Source organism: Haemorhous mexicanus, chromosome 17 (assembly GCF_027477595.1).
Source record: "Haemorhous mexicanus isolate bHaeMex1 chromosome 17, bHaeMex1.pri, whole genome shotgun sequence".
In the NCBI taxonomy this organism is placed as follows: Eukaryota; Metazoa; Chordata; class Aves; order Passeriformes; family Fringillidae; genus Haemorhous; species Haemorhous mexicanus.
The window spans coordinates 7,653,378-7,679,337 of NC_082357.1; the positions used below are offsets into that span (position 1 = coordinate 7,653,378).

Below are 25,960 nucleotides of genomic sequence, written 5' to 3' on the forward strand. Positions count from 1 at the left end.
GCTGGGATTTATTCTGGGCTGTTCTATTTAGTATCTCTAACAGTGACCTGAAGGATGGTCATACCAAGTTTGCAGGGGGCATCAAACTTGGGGCCAATCATTACCCTCACGAACAGAGAGACCTAGATAGGCTGGAAAGACGCGGCAACACAAACCTGCCAGTACTCAAAAAAGGCAAATACAAATCTACATTTGGGAAGAAGCAGCCCCTTGCGGCAACAGGTTGGGAAATGACTCGCTGGGGAACAGCTCTGCTGGAAAGCGCCAGGAGCACAGCAGGCTAAACACGAGCCACCCCTGGAAGGAAAGGGGGCCAGCTGCATACGGGGTTGGACTAGGAGAGCACCATCAATAAAACAAGGCGAGTCCGACTAAACGTTTTTCACCGTGAGGACACGGTGGCTACAACTCTGAGCAATCCGGCTTGACCTCCGGCTAGCCGTGGTGCCGAAGCAAGATGGACCGACGGTCTCCGCTACTCTGCTCCAAGCCCGGTTAGCCGGTGACCCTGCTGGGCAAAGCTGCCGGCAAGCTCAGGACGGGCTCGCCGCGCCCCGCACACGCACAGATGCCCGCCCCAGCTCCGCAATGGCTGCGGCGTGCAGGAGAGGAAAGCAGGGAGCGCACGGCGAGCCCCGGCCCCGCCCCGCCCCGGAAGCAAAGCATTCGGGGGCGATGCCCCGGAAAGCGGCGCGCACGCAGGCGCGGAGGCCGCACGTGGCAGGAGCGGTGTCCCGGTGCCCGGAGCGGTAGCGCCATGGCGAGCCGGAGGGACCCCTTGGACCGCGCCCAGGTATGGGGGACCGGCGTGCCCAGGGACTGCGGGGAGCAGGACAGGCTGGAGCGCGGCCGGGCCGGGCTTGACCTGCGGCTGCTGCCGCCGTTATGCTGTTGCAGGTGAAGAAGGCGGTGGAGGCTCTCTTGGCTTTCTCCAGAAGCAAGGCAAAGGGAGACGCGCTGCTCCTCAACGAGAGCGAGAGCCTTCATCTCCTGGTGACGGTGTGGAAGGTCCCGCAGGTGGCAAAGGTCATCAGAATGTAAGACATTGATATCCGGCCGCATGGGTTCAGGGCTTGGAAAATAACACTCAGCAGATTCTGAGCTCTAGGGGTTTGAGTGCCACGGCCTTGTCCTGGGAGCTTCTGTGCCGCGATGAAGAACTGCCGGGTCAGAAGCTGCTTTACCCCTACTTTTGGTATAACTGGAAGCTGGGCTGTTCCAGCTATATGCATGCAGGATGCTGGTTCTGTGGGTTGCCAGTTACAGGGTATGTGCCTTTCAGTCCTTAACCTTTGGAAAATATCTAGATATTACCTATTTCTATATCTAGAAAATATCTAGAATCACCTTCTTTGTCTTGACCCACCACTACCAAATCATTAGTAATACTTATTTCTTTGGATAGGCAAACCTGAATATGAATTAGAAGTCTCTTTTTAGACTGTAGCTGCACTACATTGAGAAAGTTTCCATCCGTTTATCAGGGCCACGGTGTTATAATGTTTTTTCCAATGCCTGGATGCAGCCATGGCATGAAGGGAGGAGCATGGAGGGTCCTTCTGCTAGGACCCGTGTGGCTAAGGGCTGCTGGCAGGATAGAGGATTCCACTTTGTATCTGACTGGAGCCGTTGTGTTTTATGGTTTCACTTTTAGAGTTCTGTATGCTTATCAACTGTAGGTTCCACTGAGAATGTTTAGTAGTTAACAAGGCAGGTTGTTAAAGGGTACTGATCTCTAGTGTAGTGCTAGTTCTGGGGAAAACTTCTTTCTCTTATTAGACATTTTTTATACACCTCATATTCTCATTGTAGACCACTGCCCCATGGCATTCGACCAGAAACAGCTGATGTTTGCCTCTTCACAAAGGATGAACCAAATTTATCAGCAGAACAGACTGAAAATCTGTACAAGAAACTTTTACTCCGGAATGGGATCAGAAGTATTAGCCGGGTAAGGGCGTCCTTGATGGTAGAACACAGTACTGCCATTTCTTTCCTTTCATAACCACCAAAAAGAATACAAGTAGTTGTTTTTTTCTGCTGTATAATATCCTAATTCTCATTCACTTACTCTAGTAAGATTTTTCTAAGATTTTTCTGACTACTCAAACTGTGGTGTTTCTGAAATGCAAAGTTTACTCAGAATAATTTCTTCAGTTTGAAACAGGATTTTTAGTAATCAAATACAATTCCTAGATAAATGTTCAATATTTATTTTGAGAAACCAACTGGGAAAACTCACAACGTTTGATTGTTTATGCCACCAGCAATAAAACTGTATAACAACTTGTTATATTTAACCTTGATTTGAATGTTATTCATGTGTGCAAGTTCTATTTTGTGATGTGCAGTTACTATGCAAGAGATCCATATTTTTTGATTCTTTAAAACAATAAGAAATGGATACTTTTTTATTGTCTTCAGCGTTCTGAAAGAAAGCACTGTGATGGACTATCAGTTATGCAGCTTTAATATGTGTGGTTCTGAGAAGCATTTCAGGTTGCATTTTCAGCAGCAGGGACTAAACTGATGCTTGTGTTGCAGATTATCTCATACAAAACCCTCAAAAAGGAGTATAAAATGTTTGAAGCCAAGCGGCGCCTCCTGAACAGTTTTGATCTCTTTCTGTCTGATGACCGAATTAGAAGGCTTTTGCCCTCCCATCTGGGAAAACACTTCTATGAAAAGAAAAAGTAGGTCTTTAAACTTTGGAAATCCATTCTTGCATTATCTTTTTTATGATCAGATTCTTCTTAGTAATGGAGGAATTGGTTTTCTTTTGGGTTTTCTAATTGTTTCCCTTTTTTTACCCCTCTCCCTTTCTGTTTTAGGGCACCTTTATCTGTAAACCTGAAAGCCAAAGATCTTGCCAAGGAACTAGAAAAACATATCCAAGGGACTATACTCCCAGTTAATAACAAAGGGTGCTGTTAGTAAGTACAAATAGATTAATCACTTGAAGGATAGTTCTATCGTAATTGTAGGAATTTTAAGTGAGTTATTTATATTCCTTTAGTATGTAAAAGAAAAGATGTTAAGGGTCACCATTGCAAATGGGGGGCATTTTGAACTTTTACCTATATAGTTAAATTAGTAGTTCTACTTAAGTTTTACTGTGAATTTGAGGGGGTTTGTTTCTTTTTCCTTTTACCTAAGGAATTTCTAGGCACCTGTCACTGTCAAAGCGCCTGTATGATCTTAGTTTTAATCTAATTTAATAATATTTTTCTATTTCCAAAATATTCTAGTTTAATAAGATTTTTTTTTAATGTATTGTGTATCTGAAAGGATCCGAATCCTTGGTAGTAATGCTTTGTAATGTAAGGCAAAAATTACATATCCAAATATGGAAAGATGAATACAGGTGATTCCCTTCTAACTGTTATCACAAAAGATTTCTGCAATAGCCATCTCTCCTTTATGATAATTGCAGATAAGTGGGCTTTTTGCATTTCTGGGTATGCCTAAACTAAACAAGTGACTTGAAATAAGTGTATTTGCCCATATATAATTATTATTTGTTTCTTCCTTCTTCCAGTACAATGCGCATAGGTCACACTGGGATGAAAGTGGATGAGATATTTGAGAATATCATTGCAGCAGCAAAAGTGATTGGTGACAAGTTACCAAAGGTACTGCTGATTGACTGCATTACAGACAAATAGATTCATACTTCAGCCTTATTTTTACATAATAAACTTGCTTTGTTTTTGCAGAAATGGAAAAATGTAAAAATTCTTCACCTCAAAACACTTAAATCAGTTGCACTCCCAATATTCACTGCAAATATCTCCAACCTGGATGAGCTTGACAAACAGCCATCTCTCAAGAAAAATGAAGTAAAGGTAACCAAAATTTCTTCAAACTTTGCATAAATTGAATCTGTACATTTAGTTGCAGTTCTTTGTTTTCCTTCTATGCATTGTAATTTTGGGTTTAAATGCCTTAACAACTGATTGCAGGCTTTTACAGCTAAAACCTGTCAAACACTCCTACCTCAGTGCTTCAAGTACTCAGCAATAATAATGAAGTTATGGCAACTCCCTTACAGGCTTTTAAGCAAACTGGAAATAAATAAATAACGTGTTTCTAGACCTAAACTCAAGGGACCTGAGATTCATTCTTAGAGCTCTGCTTCTATTGTTTATCCGTATTTGCTTCTATTGTTTATCCGTATTTGCCTTCTGAAAATGCACTTATTAACATATATTTGGATCCAGATTATGCATCTGTTTTTTGTTGGTTAATCAGTGGCATCTGAATAATTCTCAATCTCATTTATTTGTGTATGTAGGGGGACCTCATACTTGTTAAAAAATAATAATTGGCTATTCCTTCTGTTTATATTCATTTGTCTGAAATTAAATTGGGACCGTGAATATTCAGCTTAGAGACTTTAAGGTTGACATTACTATAGTTGTGAGCTACTTTTTATAAACTTCTGCATGTAATGCATGTTTTCATATTTTACATATAGCTCATTAGTCCAGGTCTATTGAATAAAAGTCTTTTGCTACACCACCTAATTTTAACCACATTAAAACAGTTATTATACATTTAGAAATGGCATGGGTATTTGTCTGAGATGTACTTCTGGTTAATTCTAGAAGGCAAAACCCAAGAAGGTGAAGAAGACAGCTAAAAAACTGAAGTCAGGTCAAGTCACTGTGACAACAGAAAGTAAAGCTGCTCCTGCTGGTACCCAGGAGCCTGTGATTAAAGAAAAGATAGAAATAGTCCAGGAACCAGGTGATTGTGATGACGAAGAAATTCCACAACTGGTGCCTATACAAACAACGAGCTTAGCTGACCTGAAGGTAATTGTTGAATAATATTAAGAAACTTGCATTTCAGTTAAAGCTAAAGATTTTGAACTGTTTAAATTGTTCATTGCTCCTTAGGGAACAGTATGTGTTAGCACACTTCAAGACTAGGGTGCAGTTCAGTTGAAAGTATTTGTCATTTGTAATGGTTTTCATTGATCCTTCTTTCTTAAAAACAGGAAATATGTTTCTTGGATGGAATGGTAATTTTTTTTGTTTGTGTTAAATACAGAAAATGGGACCAAATTCAGAAAAAGGTGCCAATTTGGGCAAGAAAACCAAAACACCCCTTGGTAAGAGAAAGAAAACATCTCTAGTGGCGGATACTCCAAAATCAAAACCTGAGGTTACAGAGTGTGCAAACTTGCAGACATCATCAAAAGAGAAAAAAGCCAAGCAGGTCAGTAAGCCAGAGGAAGCAATAAAAGAAAAAGACATGAAAAATGCTCCAAAAAAACCTGAAGCAAAGTCTTTTGCAACACCCAAAGTTGGCAAGTCACTACAGTCAGCCAGGAAATCTTCAAAACCACAGAAGCGGGCACCCAGAAAGGTGCGCGTGCCGCAGTCAGCATGAACGTTGTCTGTTGTAACATATTTTGTATCATCATTTTAGGTAAACAAATGTATTGATGAAGTAAAATACCTTCTTAGGAAATCTGATCCCAAGAGTTTTTTTTCACCAAGATCTGTAATGATTCATTGGTTTCCTTCTAATTTACAAGCTGGTACAAATAAACTCACTGTCTTAATGGTCCCATCACCTTTTGCTGGCACAAACCAAAACCACTCAAATTTTTCAAGTGTCAAAGGGAAGAGAGGGTTTTATCCCAGGAAAAAAAGGCTGAGAAATATTTTAATAAATGCTGTCTTTCTGAAGCAAGAAGGATGCATGCCAAGAGCAGCAATCTGCATGTGCTTTTAAAGGTGAAAAAACTGCTACAGTTAAAAAAAAAAAAATTGTTCAATATAATAAAGACAGGTTGACAGTGATTGGTATTACTGCAGATATCTAAGTTAGCAGCCTGATACCAAGCCCCACATTGTAATTTTTAGCTGTTTTTACCTAGGGTATTCATGAGTGAAAAAGGCCTAAAGAATTTTGCTTTAACCATATACATATATTTTACAGCATAAAGCAAAATCTTACCTTCAGTTTTGGGCTTTATTTCTGCTACCAGAACAGTTGAGAGCATTCCTGCATGATGCTCACAGAACTGTTGTTCTTCCATCTGTAGAAAGCCAAAGGCTGTGTGAATTCCAGTTGTGCCAGCCAAGTGAACTTGTCCTGTTAAGGCATGAAAAATACATACTTCAGGATTGAAAGGTGATATATTTGAAATTTTACATAACTGCCCAGTTGTTTTCTGTATGATAACTTGTCTGTCCTTTGCAGAGTGAAAATATGAGGCAGATTTGTGTTGAAAAGTCCTAGTGGTAAAAACTCCAAATAGGAAAAAGGTGGTAAGAGACAAGATTAATCAGCAGGAAGTAACCAGCCTACTTTGTCATTCAAAAAACTACCACATCTCCTTTTTATCCTCATATCAAGATATTGGCTGCCTAGAAAGAAAGTGGGTGCTAAATAAGAGTATGAAAATATTCTGCTTGATCTGTGATGTCAACTTTTTTTGACCCTCTTGCAACCCTGACTTTTTGTAACTTTTCAACTATTTTGTGAATCAAAAGCTATGATAGTAATCCCAGTAAACCAATAGCACTCACGGTCACTGGAAGAGTAGCAGCAGTATCATTTAAAGCACACAATTTCCACTAAAATGTGGAAAGTACCTATTCTATTAGGCCTAGTCATAGTTCCTGTTGGCTTGATATTTCTAGTTAGTGGAACAGTGGCTTCATCATTAAATAAGGTGTTAGATATAAGGCCCTTGTGAGGGCAGGCACAGGAGAGTCTACATCTAAATACAGTTCTTGTGCTTGAGGACTTTGGAGTGTAAAAATATATGTATCAGGTCATTAACACAAGGGTGAACTGAACTATGTGTCTTGCCTTTAAAATAACAGTTTTACTTACTGAAAAACAATACAGTTTTTACATCCTACATTGACAGCTTGCTTCCTGTTTGTCAACCTGAACTAGTATTCCAGCTGCTCTTTTTAACCTCCTCAAGCACAGCTAAAGGGGTCTATGTGCATTTGCAGATGCACATTTGTAACTGTCTTGCAAATCTTTGCTGTCTGCAACCAGCTTGCCTCCCCTCGCAATTACGGAGATCAGCGAAGTGGGTGTTCATCCGCGGGCCGCTTTTCTGAAGTGCCTCCCTTCTGGGGTGCCTGAGGTGGCGCTGCCTCAGCTGGAGCAGCTGGGCGGGCCCAGCCGTGTCCGGCTCACCTGGGAGCGGTAGCGAGCAGTGCTCGCAGAGAGGCCTCAGCACCCAAATGTCATCGGCAGCTACGGATCAGCCTTGGAGCCCCACCGCGGCGGGCTGGGGGCTCGGCGGGGCTGCTGAGGGCGGCGTGTGCCCGCCTTCCCTGCGCGCAGCTGCGGGGGCAGAGGCGCGGCCCGGCCGAGCCCTCAGGTGTGTGGGGGGCGCGGCCTGGGCGTCCCCTCAGCGCGGGGGGCGTGGCCTGCACCTGCCCGGGTGGGAGGGCGCGGCCCGGCCCTGCCCTCGGGTGGGCGCCGCCCTCGCCTCCCCTCAGGTGCGCGCGGCCCGAGGCGGCGGTGGCGCCGCTCCCGATGGCGGCCCCGGGCGGGCTGGGCCGCTGCGTGGCCGCCTTCTGGCTGGCGCTGGCCTTCGACGCGGTGGGGCTGGCAGTGCTGCTGGCCGGCGTGTTCGCCGACGTGTTCTTCTCCGACCTGCTCATCTACGCGGGCGGCATCGGCATCTTCCTCAGCCTGGTCTGGTGGGTGTTCTGGTACGCGGGCAACCTGGAGGTGCCGCCCGAGGAGCTGCGGGACGACGTGGGGCTGTCGGCGCCCAAGGGCCGCGGGGACACGCTGCTGCGGCGGCTGGTGAACGGCTTCAGTCTCCGCCTCACCGCCGCGCTCGCCCCCGCCCGCCCCGCCGAGCTGGAGCTGCAGCGCGCCGGGAGCGCCCGCGGCCGCCACGCCGAGCCCGGCAGGTGAGAGCCGCGACGGGACCGCGGGACGGGACAGCCCGGGGAGAGCCGCTGCGAGCTCTGACTTTGACTTTTGACGCCTGCTGTATTAAACCACCTGCTCACAGCTGACGCTTCTTGAAATAAAAGTAGTGGGGAATCTTTCTCAGCTCGGGTGGTAAAAAAACGAGTGGGAAAGATTGCACAAATGGGATTAGGCAGAGAAGACACTTCCTGTAGCCGTCTAAGAACGGAACAGGCGAGCAGGAGCGAAGCCCGGGGAGTGTGGTGGGGCTGGCGTGCGGAGCTGCTGCCAGAGAGCAGCACGGGAGCCGTGGCGCTCCGAACTGATCCTCGCAGCAACCAAACGCTGCCAGAAATGGCCATTAACCACTACCCCACATGAGCTCTTGGGAGGGGAAGCCCCCTCGTTAGCACCACGAAATATTGCTTTATTGGAGAACAAGAAAGGTGAAATGCTGACTTGGATTTAACTTGGGAGCAGAGCTGTAGGTAAGAGGTTGAAACTCATAAATGCAAACATCAGTTAAACTGTCTTGAACCTCAGTCATCTAGAAATGATGTGATAATACCTGATGTGTAAAGGAAGTGTCTAGGTCCTATTTCAAAGCATGGTTGAAGAACACGAAGCTTTTCAATATATCCTACTGTATTCACTTATATGGCATGTTCATTTAGGAAGAGAAGAATGCTTAATTCCTTGAAAATGTGGGGGGGGGGGGGAAGTCAAGCCTTCACTTTGCTATGTAAAATCCTCTGTTGAAGGAACTGTAAACACAGTTTTGTACTGTTTGAACTGTTCAAGGATTCTAAACATCTTGCTGTTCTGATTCACTATGTACAAGCTCAGCTTTTCCTGCTTCTCCTTGAAATTAAATCCTGAAGACACTGTTGATTTACAGAAAAATTCATGTGAAAATCGTCTTCTTTCGTGACAGCTATGAAATTGTTCTTGAGACAAAGTTTTAACAGTAGGGAGATTGAGTATAGATAATTATTCCTTAATAGAAAACTTGTAGGAGGCAGGAAAGAACAGCAGCAACACAACTTTCAAAGATAGTTACTGGTCTTTAATTGATAATTAACTGCACCTGCAATTAGAAAACAGGCTGCTGAAAATGAGCCATTCTATTTTCAGACCTCTTTTTTTTTTTTTTTTTTATTTTCTTTTTTTTTTTTTTTTTTTTTTTTCTGAAAAGGGTCTAAAATTGGCAGGTCCCTATTTGCAGGGGAAGATTTGCATTTATAAATGACTATGCAGAACCATTCCATGGCATTGCAGGTATTGAGCTCAGTAGATAACCTGCTGTCTCTGTAGATGCAATGTGTGTACATGGATATGTACTTTGGTATTTTGTTTTAGTGAACTCCTAGTAGTGAAAATTATCCACCATTTTGAAATATTTCAAGTCTTATTCCTGATTTAATTAGATTTATATGTCCTATAGGGATGTATAAATAAATAAATAGTGATTTAATACAAAATATCCCAGCAGCTTCTGTTGCTACAGTAACAAACTTCAGTAATGGTAATTCAGAAGGAACTAAAACAGGGGGTGTGCAGCAGTTATGTTACATATTGGAGCATAAACTCTTATGATTTTACTTGCAAGGTGAAACAAAGGATAACAAATGGTTTCACCTTGAAAGATAATTTAGAGTTCCTTTTTGGAGTAAGTTCACCTAAAGTATCTTAGAACTTCTCATAAACAACTGTCTGAATCAGATCATTCCTTGCTGATAGACCAAATCCTCTCCCCATCAGGAGATATTTATGAACTTAACCAAACGGGTTAAACATGTTTGGGCAGATATTGCCTGGATGAGGAGGAAAAAAACCACCACCACCACACACACACACATTCAGAAAGGAAAAAACAACCAAAAAACCCAAACAAACAAACCCCAAAACGACCACATGCACAAAAAATTCCTCCCCTCAAAAACCCCCAAACAAACAAAAACAACAAACAAAAAAACCAAACCACCAAAAACCAAAACAAACCCCAAATGTCCTCACTTTACTGGTCATTTGAAAACCTTCTTGAGCATTAACTTTTTGAAGTTATGGAAGGAACACTACATATTATTCTGGTTTCCTGCCTTAAAAATTATATAGTAGAGAGAGGTGAGAATTCTCATGATATGGAATGCTTCTATTAAAGGAATAACTAGTAGATTAGGATCCTCAAGCCTGCAGAGTGTAAAGTGTTCCAGAAGTCTATACAGTCACTATGGGGATGGTATGGAGTGCTTGCCTCCCAAGGCAAGGCAGGAACAAACAAACTGTCCTGTGCTATGTGACGGAAGTGTGGGGTTACTTGACTTGGGACAGATAAAAATTTACTGATTCAAAAATCCAAAGGACAAAGCAGAAGATGTATGATAATATCAAGATAATATGTTTGGCTCAGGAAGATCTGGGGCAGTTGATATCCTGAGGAAATATTACTTGTGTGCCATAGTCTCATGCCTTCAGTGAGACATCACACTTGGCCACTATTGGATATGGGCTGGTGACTTTATGGATCTTTTCTTTGGGTCCCAACTGGCTGTTAAACATGAGGAAAAGTACTTTTAAGATTGACCTGAAGTAACAGTTTAGAGTTAAATGGCCACTTGTTCTAAGCCTATTTTGGAGTAACCTTTTCTTCATGTGTTATCTTCAGGATCTGTTGAAGACACAACTATTGACGTTACTGCCCCCAAAAGTGGGGGAAGTGCTGCAAATTATGGAAGGAGATTCTCAACTCAAAACAGTAGGATTCTCTCATTGTGGAATAACCTCTGCAAGCATTGTGGACTCTCCATAAAATGGACACGTGGAGCCATATCTCTGCCAAAAGCACCTATTTCAGTGTTGGACTGGATATGCTTTGAAATGGTGAAAAAAGATCTCACAAAATCTCCTTAAGAAGCGAGAGCTAGAAGAGAATTGAACCTGATTCATGGAAATACCAGTGCAGCTTGTCAAATAGTTGGTTTTATTGTTTTAATTATTATTATTTTTAATAACCTGAAAGGTTTGGATAAAAAGCTCTTGCACAATGAAAAGCTCTTGCACTGTTTTTTACCAAGGTATGGAAGTTAAACTTACTGTGAATTTTTATAATGCCAGTGCAATACTTTTGTTTGTAAGGGTGCCTTCAAAATGTCTGTATTAAACTGTTGATGCAAAGCTGCAAATGTAGTAGAAGTTGTTTATTCTGTAAATACACAATTTACAGTGTCTCTTGTAAAAGTTTCATTGTTATTCTGAAATAACCTGGAATCTGAGATTTTTTAAGTAGACAAATAACAGCAGTGATGTTGGCATACAAGTACATTCTTTGTAGTTACAAATGATGTAATATGATGACTCTTACAAGAGGCATTTTTAGTCCAGTGATGTTGGAAATTATTTTCCCAATGCTGAAGCATTTGAGAGAGGGAACATGACCAAAAGAAACCCTGTTGATTAACCAAGTACTCCAAGGCATTATAAAACATTAGCAAACAGTACCTGGAAAATGATTTATATTAATGCTAGTGATACCTAAAATCGTGCTAATGATAAAATTGTGTCGAGAATTTCCTTAGGAGTTCTTCTGGTTTTGAACTAACACTAAGAGTTTGGTGCCACCATCAGCAAATACTGGTAGGTCTTAAAATTTCAATGCTCAATTGTTCTATGCCACACCTCATTGAATACTAGAGGTGGAATTAAGGAAAATATTTACTAAGAACACTGTGGCTGTACTTCCTTATGAACTTTTGAAATGTCTTTCAGTGTTTTCTTGTAAAATTACTAGAGTAACTTTTTTTTTTTTCATATTCTCATTTTTAAATGTTTTCCAAATGTTCTATCTTTTAACAAATTCAGAAGAACTTGAAGGTCTGCAATGTGATTTCTCCTTTACTATGTGCAGTTTTTAGGAGGTGTATGCAATTTGTTTCCTCCTTTTAATGGAACTGCAATGTGACACCACTGCAGTGTTACAATGGCCTGATTAAAAAAACCAAACAGGCTCCTCCCTTAAAACCTGTAGATCAGTTTTCATTTGCAATAATTTATTTAATTTCATTTTTCTGAACAGAAAGAAATGCTTTTTCTGATTCCCCATTGTTTCACTTATAAAGTGAATAATTAAATATGGTGTTTAATAAGTGGAATGATTACTATTAAGCCAAAACTCATATATGGAGTTCACATACTTAGTCCGTGAAAACCAAAATTTTCTATTCAAGTGTTGCAATAACTACTAGAGTGGGTTGGGCAGGCCTTTGCTTTCTTTGTATATTACACTGTAATTAATCTTAAATCCAATATCGGTACTCAATGGTTGTTGCATAAGATGGTAGCTAGAGTGCAACTTCCCTCAAAATTATGTGGAATTCCAACTAGTTTCCTAGTATGACTAGTATATGTTTTAAAAATGAAATATAGGAGCTGATCCATCAGTTAAGGAGGATGTTAAGCACAGAAAAGCACCAAAGCAGTGGAAGGTTACTGAGATGGTGAGTCCAAGCAATGAGGCAGTACTTGCTGTGGAGCAGTGATACCTGTTGTAAGTATTGTAACTATTTTCTTTTGGAAAATGCATCCAGTTACTGTTCCATGCAATCAATTTGCCTTCTAAACCAGGAAGGCAAATACTAAACACAACAGGGAATCATCTGCAGTTACACATTAACAAATATTTAACACTATTTTAGTTTCATGATATCCTTATCAGCTCTGCTCAATGCAGCACAAAGTCCATTCAAGGAACTTTTCATTGTTGACTGGAAGGAAGCTCTTGGACAGGTTTAGGACTGCTTGCTGTTATATGAACAGAGTGGTACAGCTAAAAGAATTCCTCTATCCATTGAGGAAAGTGCCATGCATGCTGTTTAAAATCTTAGCCAAAATCATAAAGAATCAAACTAGTTCCAGAAGTGTGGCTACAGGAGTCTTTTGCATCTAGTTATGTCTTAAAACTAGCTCAAAATGTCATCCTACATTCCACTAAAGGAAAAATGCCAACCCCCAGCTTCTAGCTATGTAGATGAATTAAGTTGTTAGACTTAGAATGCAGACTGCGTCTAATGGAAGTTTTCTCGTGGTATACAGGGTTTACTTAAATGGGAACATCTTCATCAGGGAAAATTAAATTATTAGTAACGCCTAAAAAAATCTGTTTGATGTGACTTGTGGGAGTTGCTGGGAGTGATGTAATTATTACAGTAGGAGTTGGTGTAGAAAAGAAACATAAGTGTATAACAAGTTGAGAGGGCTAAGGTCAATTCCTGGCACGTATCGCTCTAGCCAGTTTGTGTGAGTGGGTGAAGTAAATTTTACATATTCAGCCAAAGTAAGCTTTGAGCAGAATGGATGTTACTGAAGAACTACGCAGGAAATGCAAGTCTCTGTTCATACTTACCCTAGTTGCTCTAGCAGTAGAATTTCTGTGTGTATACAATCTTTCGGGACTAAAACCAGTTACTAGCTTGAGACAGAAAAGTCCATAACACGTTCTGTTTAATGACTGGTGCTTTAATATAGACCTAGCCCTCACAGGGATGATGAAGACATCCAGAAATCTCACTTAAGTTCCTGCGCCTCTGTTCTAGCAAATCCATTGTTATTTCCAAAGGTCAAACTCCGCTTTGTTTAGAGCAGATTCTTGGCCCTCTTTAATCTCAATTAAGTTGTTCGGATCATTTAGTTTATCCCTTCGGATTGCAGTTTTTAGTTGATACCGCAGGCTGGCCGTGCCCTTGGTGTCACCTGTGCTGCGAGGGGCTAGCAGCGATCCCCACCGCTCACGGCGAGCTGCCCAAGAGGTCGGGGAGCGCTCGCTTGTGAACCATCCCGGGATGGGATAGCCCCACCATGGCCCTGGGGATAAATCTGTATTTGTGCTCACGCACCCCGGCACGCTGGCAGCGCTACCGGGAGTCAGTGTTAAAACCAGAACGGTGACGAGAGTAGAGCTTCCCGCTCCTCTTGCCCGGCCTCATCCCCGCGTACGGGGCGAGAAACGACCTCTCCGTGCTCCTGCCCGGCTCCTTCGGTCCGGCCGCACCACGGCGCGCGGGGGCAGCGCCGCGGCTGCTCCCTCCTGGCGCTCCCTGCCCTGCCCGTTCAGAGCCGCCCGGCTCACTGGTGCCGCTCCGTCCCAGCTCACTGGTGCCGCTCCGTCCCAGCTCACTGGTGCCGCTCCGTGCCAGCTCAGTGGAGCCGCCCAGCTCACTGGTGCCGCTCCGTGCCAGCTCAGTGGAGCCGCCCGGCGGTGCCCTCCGAGTCCGCACAGTGGAGCCGCCCGGCGGCGCGGCCCGGCGGTGCGAGGGGCGGGCCGCCCGGCGCGGTTTCCGCCCGGCCGCGCAGTTTCCGCCGGAGCGACATGTGGCGGCGCGGGCAGCCGGGACGCGCCGGGCGCGGGGTGAGGCGCCCCTGGCCCCGGTAGCGGGGGAGCGGCCGCCACAGCAAGGCAAGAGGGGGCAGCGGGGGGGACCCTCGGCAGGGGAGCAGCGGCTCCTGCGGCTCTCACTGCTGAGGAGGGGCCCCAGAGGTGCCCTGGGCCTCCGAGCCGTGCTCACGCGGCTTCCCCGCCCCGCAGGCGCCGTGACCATGCTGGGAGCGGACGAGTTCATCAGCTCCCCGCCCAGGAAGACGGTGCGGTTCGGGGGGACCCTGACCGAGATCCTGCTTAAGTACGAAAAGGTGACTGCGGCTTCTCGGGGGTCTGCGCTGCGTCCGGGCTGCTGCTCCTGGGGTCGTTCCGTGAGAAGCCTCGTTTCGCCTTACGCAAGATCGTGCCTGAAAGCTTAGGGAAAGAAATGGAAGGTGGCCGAGCGTTGTAGGTTTGTGCCAGGCGGTATTGCTGTGCGAGCGAAAGGATTTCCCCCGTGAGTCAACCTGAGTGGCCGGGTGAATGTAAAGCCTGGCTTATGCTAAAGTGTGCACGGGGATCCAGCTGTGTCTGCAGGGAGAGCAGCTGAAAATGAGCCAGCAGCCTCGGTTGTCTTCTGGGACAACATCCTGTTACTGCTGCTTCAGCTTTCCTGAGCTGGCTGTCTTGTATTCTTGACGTACCTGTTCAATAGTTGGTTGTTCAGATACATTGATGAAATTGGTAGTTTTTACTGATCAAAAAAAAAAAAAAAAAAGGAAAGTAATTTATTTATTTTTGTTTCCCCTGCTAGGGTGACACCACAGATTTTGAGTTGTTAAAACATCAGCTGTCAGATCCAGACATAAAGGTAAGACTTTGATAGACAGGGGTCTGATGATTTAAAGTTCGTCTGTCTGAGTGTAATCACCAGACCAGTCATTCTGGTGCTTACACAAATCCTTTGCTTTAAACATTCAAATTGTATTTAACAGCTTTTTTTCTTTGCGGAAACTATCAGAATTAAAACTCTAAATGGGAAAAAAATGTCTTTTTATACATACGTGTATATGCAGGGTCTTTATAGATGGTGTCTCATGCTTACTGACTCTGCTCTACCCTTTGAGTCTGTCTTTGTTCCAGATACCATCTTTTTAGGTCACTGATGCTTGATTATAGAGACACTTCTGTAGATCAGACTGTGGTTTCTGACTTTCATAGCCTTAAAGTCGCATTGAATTTTACCTTCTGTTCTCACTAAATCTGGTTTCATCAGGCACTAACATACATATGCATTTAATAGTTATACCCAGAAGTACTGTTTCACGGCTCTTCTGTATAGCTAGGAGTACCTGCCACTTTGCTGTTTCAAGACTTGAATGTCCCTTCTGCTTAAACTACAGCAAAAGAGAAAAGAAAATTATGATGGAACACCATTTCTTTCAAGTTCTGTGTGAGGGAGGTTTCATGCCTTGCCCTTCATGTCTGATTTAAGCCTTCATGGCAGGCTGTTGGTTTAGGAGTTGGCATGAATGTATTCTGCATTCAAGAACTTCCATTGGTGAGGGCAGAAACTGAAATTCCTTTCATGTTAGTGTGAAAACAATTTATATTTACAGTCTTAATCTTTGGCTGCTAAGGATTTTGCTATTTTCTGCTAATAGGTTGTACTGTTTATTGAAATAGTTACCTATTTTTTCTGCTTATTTTAAGGATGCCCAGATCATTAATTGGCTGCATGAATTTCGAGCTTCTGTTGCATATTTGACCAAAGAGCTTGGACAACTGGTCAGCATTTTGCTGGTAAGTATCTGTTTGTTTGGGAAGATTAAGAGTTTAGTACTCAAAACTTCCTTCTTTGACATCTTGATCTTTGCTTACTTTTAGAAGCTGCCATGGTTGAGAAGGAGCCGAGAGGTAGTGGAAGAATATCTGGGCTTTCTTGGCAATCTTGTGTCAGCACAAACTGTCCATCTCAGGCCCTGCCTCCGGATGATTGTGGCACACTTTGTCCCCCGTAAGTTACTCCTCTCTTTGTTTGCTCATCTTTGTTTGCTCAACATCCCTGGATAGAGAAGTTCTGTACAAATACAGTCCATAATACAATTAATTATTGGGTTATTGAATTTTTTTCATGTTGATTGTCATACACACAGTTTTCTGTACCTAGATTTTAGAAGACATATTCTAGGTGCTGATACAGATCCTGTTCTGAAGATGTCTTGGAAATGAATGAACTGTATAATGTTTTTACTGCTAAAAAAACAAAAGCTGAAGTGTGAGGATCATGTCAGATGTTTTCAGGAACCTCCCGGTTCTGTAAATAAAACAGTGTTTAAGAAAATCTTGTGGCTAATTTTGATGTTTTAGTCCTGGTGGAGATTGTTATTCAGTGTGTTTGCAATTGAGTTTGTTACCTATAAGATTTATACAATTTTGATATAATTATCTCATTTTTTTTGCTAGCTCGAATAACCATCAGAGAAGATGATGTGGATATTTCAGATTCTGATGATGATGATGAAAGTGAGTATAAAGAATATAGATATATATATATATATGTTGCTGTAGTGCCTTTACTAAAAAAGTATCCAGTGCATGTTGCTCCTTTTTTACAAAATTAATTGAGCTGAGTTCAAGTAAAACATCAAGAAACATCCTTAAATTCCCAAGTCAAAGAGTTTCTTGTACTCGAATCAATGGTGTGCTGACCCACTCCTTATTACTTTGAAACTATTCCTGTTGGTGAACTATTATCTGTAGGAGTAGAATGCATAGGGGAAACATTCCTAGCCGTAGATTGTTTCAAAGCCAAAGAAAAGTTAGGAGTTGTTTGGTTTCTATTTTATTTACCTCAATGTACAGCCCTGCAAAAGAACATTTTGGCACATGAAGCTTCCTTGGGAATCTTTCCATTGTGTAGTTGATATGAACTGTGTTTACTGGTTCCTGATTTAGTTTACTGGTTCCATTGTGTTTACTGGTTCCTGATTTAGTTTTCTGTAACCAAGTGCATAAGAATTCTTTTTTCTTTCTCTAGACATTTCTGCAAACTTCGATACGTGCCACAGAGCGTTGCAAACTGTTGCAAGATACGTTCCTTCGTAAGTACAGAATCCCTTGGGTTTGTCTGCCCTTTCCTTGCAGATTTCAAGCTTGGGAACTGATGGGTTTTTTCCTCTTAATTGGAAGATAACACTTCATTTCATTGCATGATTTTTCCCAGTATTCACTAACTGATAGAATGCTTTATACAAACATACGAAGTTTCTGCCAGGCATCAGCAGCTGAAAATCCTGTTAACAGAAATGGGAAGTAGGAAAAGTGTTGATAGTGGCTTATGTATTCTATATTCTATAGTGATATTTGAAGTGGCTTCTAACAAGTGCATTGTGAGAATTTGCCACTTATTATCTGTCCCGTGATCCTTGCCAAACCACATTTTATACAATTGCTTACCTTAAAATAAAGTTCCTGTGAAATAGCTTATTCCAGTACATCTTTAGAGTGCTGGAGTTCAATATTTGCCAACCTATAACTTTTAGACTGATTTTTGGTTTTTAATTCATTATAGGACACCTCAGTTTCTCATGCCGATACTTGTGGAATTCTTTCCTTTCATTAATAAATCAGAAAGAACTCTGGTAAGAGCTGTGACTCTTTTTGTTGATTTGTTCATTAGTTTATCTAAATGTATAAATGTTCTGTAGAGTATTACAACTGATTAGATGGCAGTCCATGCAGATTTTTGAAGAATTTGTTATAAATATGATAATTACATATATAATAACCATGTATAGGATCATGTCTCTTTAGTGTAAGGCTGTCCAAGCATTCTGAGCTCCTTGTGCACAAGCATTGTGCTCATCTTTGATGACATCAGCACATATTTTTTCCACTGGATTGCTTTCTTAATCAGTGCACACCATGGACCTGCTTGATGAGGAGTCTCAGGTTGTCTTGTTTGTTAGTTTATACATTAACTTACTCTTGACTGAACACAATCTGTTTAAACCTATTTCTGGGTCTTTAAGTAACAAATTAAGAAACTTGTTTTCTAGAAGTCCTTTGCAGAAATTTGACTTTCTGTTAACACTGTTATTGATACCAGTTAATTTTGTGTTATAGGAATGTTATGTCCATAACCTGCTGCGAGTTACTGTGTATCTTCCAACTCTGAGGCTTCAGATCCTGGAGCTTATAATTGAAAGGCTGCTGAAGTTGGATGTAAGTTTATCCTGTGTTATCTTTTATGGTAGGTTGGCATTAAAATACACAGAGTAGGAAATGAAATACACTTCATTTTTAGACTCTACAAAAAATGCCCTTGTAATCATGGGTATAAACCCAGCCAAATTTACACTTCTTTCCCAGGATAGAGATGTTCCCACACCTGAGGGTAACTGTATGGTGTGCACTGTTACACCCTGCCTGGAGTCTCTGCCAGAGTCCAAATAACTGTCTTGTGGTGATCAGCACTAATGTGAATGTGCTTCCCTTTGTGTAATTGATTGGTTGTGTCATCTCTTTGAAGTGAAAGTCCTAAAAAAGGCAGGAGGGCTAACACTGTAAATGATCATGGCTTTTTGCCTCACTGTGTTGCAGTCTGGGGAGAGTGGATGCTGGGGAGGTAAAGTTTCAGAAAGTTTGGAGTGTTCATTCCTGTATGGCACATCATTCCTTTTTAAAATGTTTATTTAGTTTAGGACAAAATCTAGTCAAGAACTTACTCATGTGGTCATGTCTTTTATGTAAATTATAAAATACCTGATTTCATATTATTGTCATGGTTTTATAGAAATTAATTTCTTGTTTGCAACTGTAGGTTAGCACTCCACAGCAAGATATTGAAGATGCTGAAGAAACTGCTAATAACTCTGCTAGCGAGGAAAAATCTACAGAGGAGGGACTTTTTGACATGGTTGGTTATCTTGTTCTATTAAATTTTTTTTAGTAAAATTATCACTTCTGAAGTGGCAATGAACTAAGTGTAGAAATTCATTATTAGTTTGTTGTTACTGCACTGCACACAGCTCTTGAAACCTGAACAGCTGACAAATGCTGAATGTGTTCTCAGGTATTGACTTTATTCATGTAAACACCCAGTGCTATATGCAGCAAATCAGTTTCATTATGTAAAAACTCAAGCAGCTGTGCAATAAAGCTAGTTAAAGAATTCATGATACTTGGCTTAGTGTGCAAAAATTTGCTTATACTGTAAAATGAGATACTGCTTGTTAAAAAAAAGAAGAAATTTTAGCATATTGCTGAAAGATAAATTTAGTTTGACTTTTCCTGTAATTGCTGTCTCTGTGATTTGTGTATTTAAAAGCTGCATGTGCCGTTTTATCTACCAGGAGGAAGATGAAGACAGAAAAGGAAACAAAGTTGTCTCTGCCAATATTGAGAGAATGGCCCATCCTCTTGCAGAGCGCCTGGACATCCTGATGACCATCCTATTTTCATACATTAGAGATGTTTGCCATGTGGATGGTGAGAACACTTGCTCTGTAACCAAATTTGTTGTTTTGCTAACAAGGAAGAAACACATAAGAAGAGTTCTTTCTCTCTGTACTATGGGATAGAGCAGAACTCTGCCATTAGTAGGCTGTAGTCCACGTTCCTGCCTCTGCCCAGGTGCTGGGAGAGGTACAGAGGACTTCAGAGGTTTAGTCTTCACTTGGAGACATTCTGATTCCATTAACATGATACTATATCCAAACTGTAGTGAAGTATAAATGTTTTTATCATTTGCTCTACTTGAGTGTTAGAATTATGGATCCTTTCAACATCACAAGGACTGGATGTAGATCAGAACAAGCAGACACATCAATCAATTGGCTTTGTTACAGGGGAAAAAAGAAGAAAGAAATATCTTTCACTATTAAGGGTTTGAATTCCTTAGATTTATGTATTCAAAACTATTTAGAAACCATTATGCTGTATCTTCTTCACATAAATCAGGTGATTTATTTGTGTTTTTTTCTTGCTCTTCTAAGCTAACACATTATTGCAAAGTTGGTATGTTTAGCAGCTTTATATATGTGCACACTCACACAGAGATTCTTCATTTACACCACCTTAGAAAGCAGTAGAATTGTACGCCTGGATTTTTAGATGTCAGATAACATGAGAAGTCAGGTTGACAGTTTTTCTTTACATATTCTTACTGGTGTAGAAGGGTATAAATACCACTTCTGCAGCATGAGAGCAGGAAAAAAAACCCTGAAATGTTTCATTTTGTTCTGTTTCTTTGTTGTGTAGGCAAGCTCGACATCAGCAACACAAAGGATTTGTATCGGGATCTGGTTTCTGTTTTTGACAAGCTCATTTTACCAACCCATGCTTCATGTCATGTACAGTATTTCATGTTTTACATCTGTAGCTTTAAATTGGTGAGTAAAAGCTGGTTTTAAAATGCAGTGTCCTCTGTCATTTCTGCATCCTTGTTTTGGTTTTTTTACAAAACAGTTTTCTCTGCTGTAATTCTACTCTGAAATAGCAAGTACATCAGGATTCATTAGTATCTTCACTTTCTTTTCCTTCTCTGTTACTCCTTTCTTTTTCTTTAAGGTTGCTCTTCCCATGTTGTTTATAAACCACTTACAGATGAAATCTTAGCAAGTGTGAAGGAACAAACTTGGTTAAAACTGATCTCTTTCACAAGAATCAGTTGAACTCTTGCACCCAGGAGATGGGATGCAAATTTCTTCAGCATCCCAAAATATTGCAGAAATGCTGTCTGTTAGCTCTTTGATTTGAAAATCATGTCTGCTGTTAGTTGTTCCCCCACCCCTCCATTGTCCCATCTCTCTCAACAAACTGTTGTTCTTTCTTTTACATCTGAGTACAGAAAAAACCACAGAAATAAGTGCTCTTCCATCATGTGTAGGTGTGGTTATTTACTGCAGTTATAGGTAGATTTTTGTAATGGTTTGGTTATGGAAATGATGGGAATTGAATATTAGGAATCTCTTGCTTAAACAGTGTCATCTCACCGTGTCTGTGTATCTTTTTTTCCAGGGGTTGGCTGAAGCATTTTTAGACCATCTTTGGAAGAAACTGCAGGATCCAAACAATCCTTCAGTAATCAGGCAGACTGCTGGGAGTTATATTGGCAGCTTCTTGGCAAGAGCTAAATTTATTCCCATTGTGTAAGTTGTTTTCATACATGAGCAGAGCCAAACAATTCATGCTGTTGTGGAGCTTAAGTAGAGAATTGGTCTTCTATTCCCACTGCTTTGTTAGTAAACCTGAATCAAGAGTCTTGTTTGTCCTTTCAGCAATACTGGTTCAGTATTGTCTTGAAGCTTCCAGGAAAACACATGCAGGATGCAGACTGATGATTGCTGAGGTTCATGACTTGCTGTTTAGGGCTTCGCTCACCAAGAAGTGCTGAGCATGGGTAGGTTTTGCTGACTTCAGGCAGTCATGGATTAGAAGTGTATCAGATGTTTTCAGTACCCAGTGTTAAGCACTTTCTTGCAGGCTCTGGGACAAGGATGTCTAGTATTTTGATAGAGAATGGTTAAAATGTCTTCCTTTTTATGTACACATTCTGTATTTTTGTGCTGTTCAGGGTGGGTGTGATGACTTCAACACTGGAGTTAGTTGGATGTTGGAGTTACCTGGTGGACATGGGAGGCACTGTTCTGTATTACCTGTAACTAAGGATTCTGATTGTTTACTGTGTGTTCATGGATTCACCTCTTCTAGCATCCTGTCCTTTCACTGTGTGGGGTTTTCAGTGCTGATGGATTCATTTAATGCTGAGATAAAGGAGAAACCTTGTAACAGAATCATTATTTTAGAAAGAGATTTTCTTACTGGTGTTTTATAACCACTGAGATTCTTGAATATTTGTTGAACATCTTTTCTACACCATTTCAGGTATTATTATTACACTTCTTTTTTCTCCCTGCACTGCAGTACAGTAAAAGCCTGTCTGGATCTTCTGGTGAACTGGCTGCATAAATACATTGATAATCAGGATAAAGGAGCTAATGCCTACTGTGATGTAGCCCTCCATGGGCCATTCTATTCCACATGTCAGGCAGTGTTCTATACACTTATTTTCCGTCATAAACAACTTCTGGATGGAAATTTAAGGAAAGGTAAGCATATTAGGTTTGAAAGGATTCATTAGAAGTTTTACTGTTGCTATGTTTTATAGTAGTCAGTTCAGTCAAGTATCTGATGGCAAGTTTATGTTGTTGTGCTCTAAACAAAATGAGATGGCTTGTACACATGTTGGGGCCAGACCTCCACTGTGAGAGTGCCCCAGGATGTGCTTCTGTGGTGGTGTGCAGGGTGCACGCATGTCACACTGGAAATTCTTAGCAACTAAGTTCAGTTTATATGATATGTAACTTATATTTGCTGATTGTTCTTATTTTGAAGGTCTGTCATATCTGCAGAGTTTAAATTTTGAGCGCATTGTCATGTGTCAGTTAAACCCCCTGAAGATTTGTATCCCTTCTGTTGTCAACTTGTTTGCTGCCATTACCAGGTACCTGCTCATTTACTTCAATAAGGCTTGGTACAGGTTTTGTGTGTGTCTAAAACCAGCACAGGGTTTTGTTAGGCACAGTCTTGAACATTACCTGAGACATAATGCTGCCCATATTCCAGGTGTGATAAGTTTATTCCTAGGTCAATTTCAATGGAATCCTGCAGTCCAATGAAATGGATTGCTCTGTGTTGGAGCCAGTGTGGTTGTACTTGGAATAAAGTTTATAGGGGCTTAGAGGAAGAGAACAGACTCCTTCCCTTGTGACTATCTTGCAAACTCCTAATATCAGCTGGAAAATGGAAGATAGAAGTGATGTTTGTTCAAAAATAACTTTGTGTTTTCTTACCATCCATCTGAAAATCTTGCTTTTGGTGTGCTGGAAGTGCTTATCTTTTCTTTACTCTCTTTTTAAAGGAAATACCAGTTGGTGTTCTGCTACACAATTATTGAGAGGAACAACAGGCAGCTCATCCCTGTTGTGCGGAGCGGCACCGGGGGCGACCTTGTGCAGACCTGCACCAACCCCCTCGACAGCTTCTTCCCCTTTGACCCCTACATACTCAAAAGGTAGAACTGAAAAGTGAACAACTCCTTTGTGCCTTCTAGAAAATAATGAATACAGCTGTAGCAAACTCAGTGTTTCTGCCATTTGCTTTCCTCCCTGATCCTTTGTACCTTTCATATTCTGCATTTTAACCAGATTGTCATAGGTTTAAATTAGAATGTACCCCTACTGTGAATACAGTAACTCATCCTGTGCTTTGTTTCCTCTTTCAGATCAAAGAAGACCATTGATCCTATGTATCAGTTCTGGGAAGAGCTGAGTGCTGAAGATCTTGAGAATCTGAAGAAACCCATTAAAAAGGTAATCTTCCCTGATCCAAACAAAGTTCAGCTGTCAGCTGCTTTTATTGCAGAATATTTTTTTAAGTAGATAAGAGTACACTATACATTTAGGGGAAACTGAGACTGAAATTTGGAATTGATCCATTCTTGCCTTGAGAGCACTTTTTTCTCTTGTGCAGCACAGGAGCCATCTGAAAGCTTTATGAATGTGCTCAGAAAATGGACATGATGATGTCAGTGGAAAATTCAACCTGTAGATATAATTCAGTTCCCATATTTCATAATCAGAGTACATCTAATCCTCTTAGCATTCCAACTGATAGTGGCAATCACAGTGTAAATCCAGGTCTCTACTTGACAGTAGAAGATTTGACAGTACCTTCCTACTCTCACTGATCCTTTTAAATTTCTGCAGGGTACTTCTGAAGATGAAGATGATGACTTTTTGAAAGGAGAAACTCCTCAAAATGATGGTGTGGTTGAAATTGCACCAAATTCTTATGAGTCCAACACAAGGAGCCCTGTGAGCAGCATTGGCTCCCCTGCAGACTGTTACGTGCCATACCCACTGTGACATGGGCAACCAGAAGGGAAAATGTGGAATAGGTTGAAAATTGTGTGCAATGTTTTGCTCTGGAAAGAGACTTGAGCTCAATTTTCCAAACTGGCAAATGTTTAAGTAACTACATTTAAGAAAAATTACTGTTTCTTAGTCATCAGACTTCTACAGATATGTTATAGTAAAGTTATATGTTGCTAGAAAAGCTTAGAGAATGAATAGGGTGATATTTTACAAATTTCACATTGAAATGGTTTTTATGACTTAGAAGGATTTTTTTTAATAGCTTTTTCCAGCTCTTCAAAACTTCGTTTACTAATGTTTCTCTACAAGGTTTTATATATCAGGGGTGAAATTCTGGTGTTTCTTCCTGCAGCTTTGTGTGGGGGCCAGAATTCCACTTTGTGTTCCAACTCTGATGACTCTTCTTGAGCTGGTTTCACAGTAATGGTGTAATCTCTTGTCCTAGGGTGCCATTTTTTGGCATGCAGTGTGTGGCTCAAGAAAGTGGAAAGAAAAAATGTGTCCTGATTGCATTTGGGTTTCACTTCCTCTGTACTGGGATAAAGCAGTCAGTAGCCACGTTGCTTGACTCTGCTTTCTAGAGGGACCCCTTTGGAAGTTTCCTTCTAAATTTGCCCTAAACCAGGAGATGTCTCAATAGGCAGGGCATGAATCCAGTCTGGCAGTGGTTCTTCTACACGCATCTCTTCAGCTTTTCTTGTCTGTAGAATCATGCTTGGTGAAGCCACTTGCTAGTGGGAAGTGTACTCAGACAGAAAGCATTATCCCTCCTGAAATCTGTAGCTGACACACACCTTTCCCAGCTAGGAAAGTTCAGACATGTGAAAGTGATGGTTGTTGGAAGTGTTGAAAATGAGGGAGTAGCTGAATGTATAATTTGTAGATAGTTTTCTTTGGGGTGCTTGTGAAGCACTCCAAGACAGGTATTTATTTGCCAGATTTGAAGTTTATATGTGAATGCTGAAAATAGAAAAAAAAAAAAAATCTTCCCTTGTGGAAAGGACGTGGTGGTGTCAGTGGTGTCCTTGTATTGTCCATGTGTCTGTCAGTCAGTGTGGAGTTTCTCTACAGAGGTTTCTTGTCTTCTTTTCATGGTTGCTGGCTTTTAGATTTGAGTAAGAATATAAACAATGGGAAAAAAAATGTTATTTGTGTCACATTTAGTTGAAAATTTTATGTATTTAAGACTAAACTCCAGTTGCCCTTCTTTCGAACTTGGAGGCTTTCAAGACATTTTTATTTGGAGCCAATAAAGTTTGATGCAAACAGTGCAATTTGTAGCATCCTTGAGAAAACCACGTCTGTATGTTACTGAGGTGCCCTCTCTGGAGCCTGACTTCTCAAAGTTGGGGTGTTCATTCTGGCAGGTTGCAGAAATGAGTTTTGGGGATGACACTGCCAAGTGCATAAGTGGATCTATTCTTTATTGTATAAACTGAAAAGTTTTGGTTTTAATTGTAGTCCTCTTTATTGTCAGTCCTGAGTAATAAACAATAGATTTCCATCTGCAATAATTGTGTTTTCTCCTGGCACAGAAGAACCCTGAGATCAACAGCAGGGAAAACATCCTTTCAAAGATGCCCTTCAGACACTACTTCCAAAAGGGGGAGTGTAAAACTTGCCCAGTTGTAATAATAGGTATTTGATTCAGGAGCTTCCACAAATCATGAAAAGCAAAAAAAAAAAAAGCTCTGAGTGTAATGTGCAGACATTGAACTGTCTGTACTGAAGTTACACACTTTTGTTTGAGTGTTTCTGGAACCTT

General features: G+C 41.3%; 3 protein-coding genes and 1 long non-coding RNA gene across 4 annotated transcripts in view; 3 read left to right on the top strand and 1 right to left on the bottom strand.

Annotated features, from left to right (window-relative positions):
* Positions 1–7,159, bottom strand: part of LOC132335243 (uncharacterized) — a 13,158-nt gene extending 5,999 nt beyond the window's left edge. Inside the window, exon 1 of the long non-coding RNA XR_009488626.1 lies at positions 5,971–7,159. This is a non-coding gene — a long non-coding RNA (uncharacterized LOC132335243). The remainder of the gene's footprint in view (positions 1–5,970) is intronic.
* Positions 554–6,883, top strand: RSL1D1 (ribosomal L1 domain containing 1). Its single transcript, XM_059861540.1, has 9 exons — positions 554–793; positions 898–1,037; positions 1,813–1,951; positions 2,545–2,693; positions 2,832–2,933; positions 3,539–3,632; positions 3,717–3,845; positions 4,608–4,817; positions 5,056–6,883. Exons 1-9 carry the CDS (start codon positions 569–571, stop codon positions 5,395–5,397), a joined length of 1,530 nt encoding a protein of 509 aa, XP_059717523.1. The 5' UTR covers positions 554–568; the 3' UTR covers positions 5,398–6,883.
* Positions 7,160–7,461: 302 nt separating the features above from the next.
* On the top strand, positions 7,462–11,087 carry LOC132335242 (transmembrane protein 238-like). Its single transcript, XM_059861541.1, has 2 exons — positions 7,462–7,904; positions 10,571–11,087. Exons 1-2 carry the CDS (start codon positions 7,519–7,521, stop codon positions 10,578–10,580), a joined length of 396 nt encoding a protein of 131 aa, XP_059717524.1. The 5' UTR covers positions 7,462–7,518; the 3' UTR covers positions 10,581–11,087.
* Positions 11,088–14,224: 3,137 nt separating this feature from the next.
* Positions 14,225–25,469, top strand: RRN3 (RRN3 homolog, RNA polymerase I transcription factor). The gene is made up of 18 exons (XM_059861286.1): positions 14,225–14,353; positions 14,483–14,586; positions 15,069–15,125; positions 15,968–16,057; positions 16,142–16,271; positions 16,721–16,780; positions 17,295–17,358; positions 17,829–17,898; positions 18,383–18,481; positions 19,080–19,175; positions 19,612–19,747; positions 20,519–20,649; positions 21,278–21,408; positions 22,184–22,368; positions 22,655–22,763; positions 23,181–23,333; positions 23,544–23,631; positions 24,028–25,469. Exons 2-18 carry the CDS (start codon positions 14,494–14,496, stop codon positions 24,184–24,186), a joined length of 1,851 nt encoding a protein of 616 aa, XP_059717269.1. The 5' UTR covers positions 14,225–14,353; positions 14,483–14,493; the 3' UTR covers positions 24,187–25,469.
* Positions 25,470–25,960: the final 491 nt, after the last annotated feature.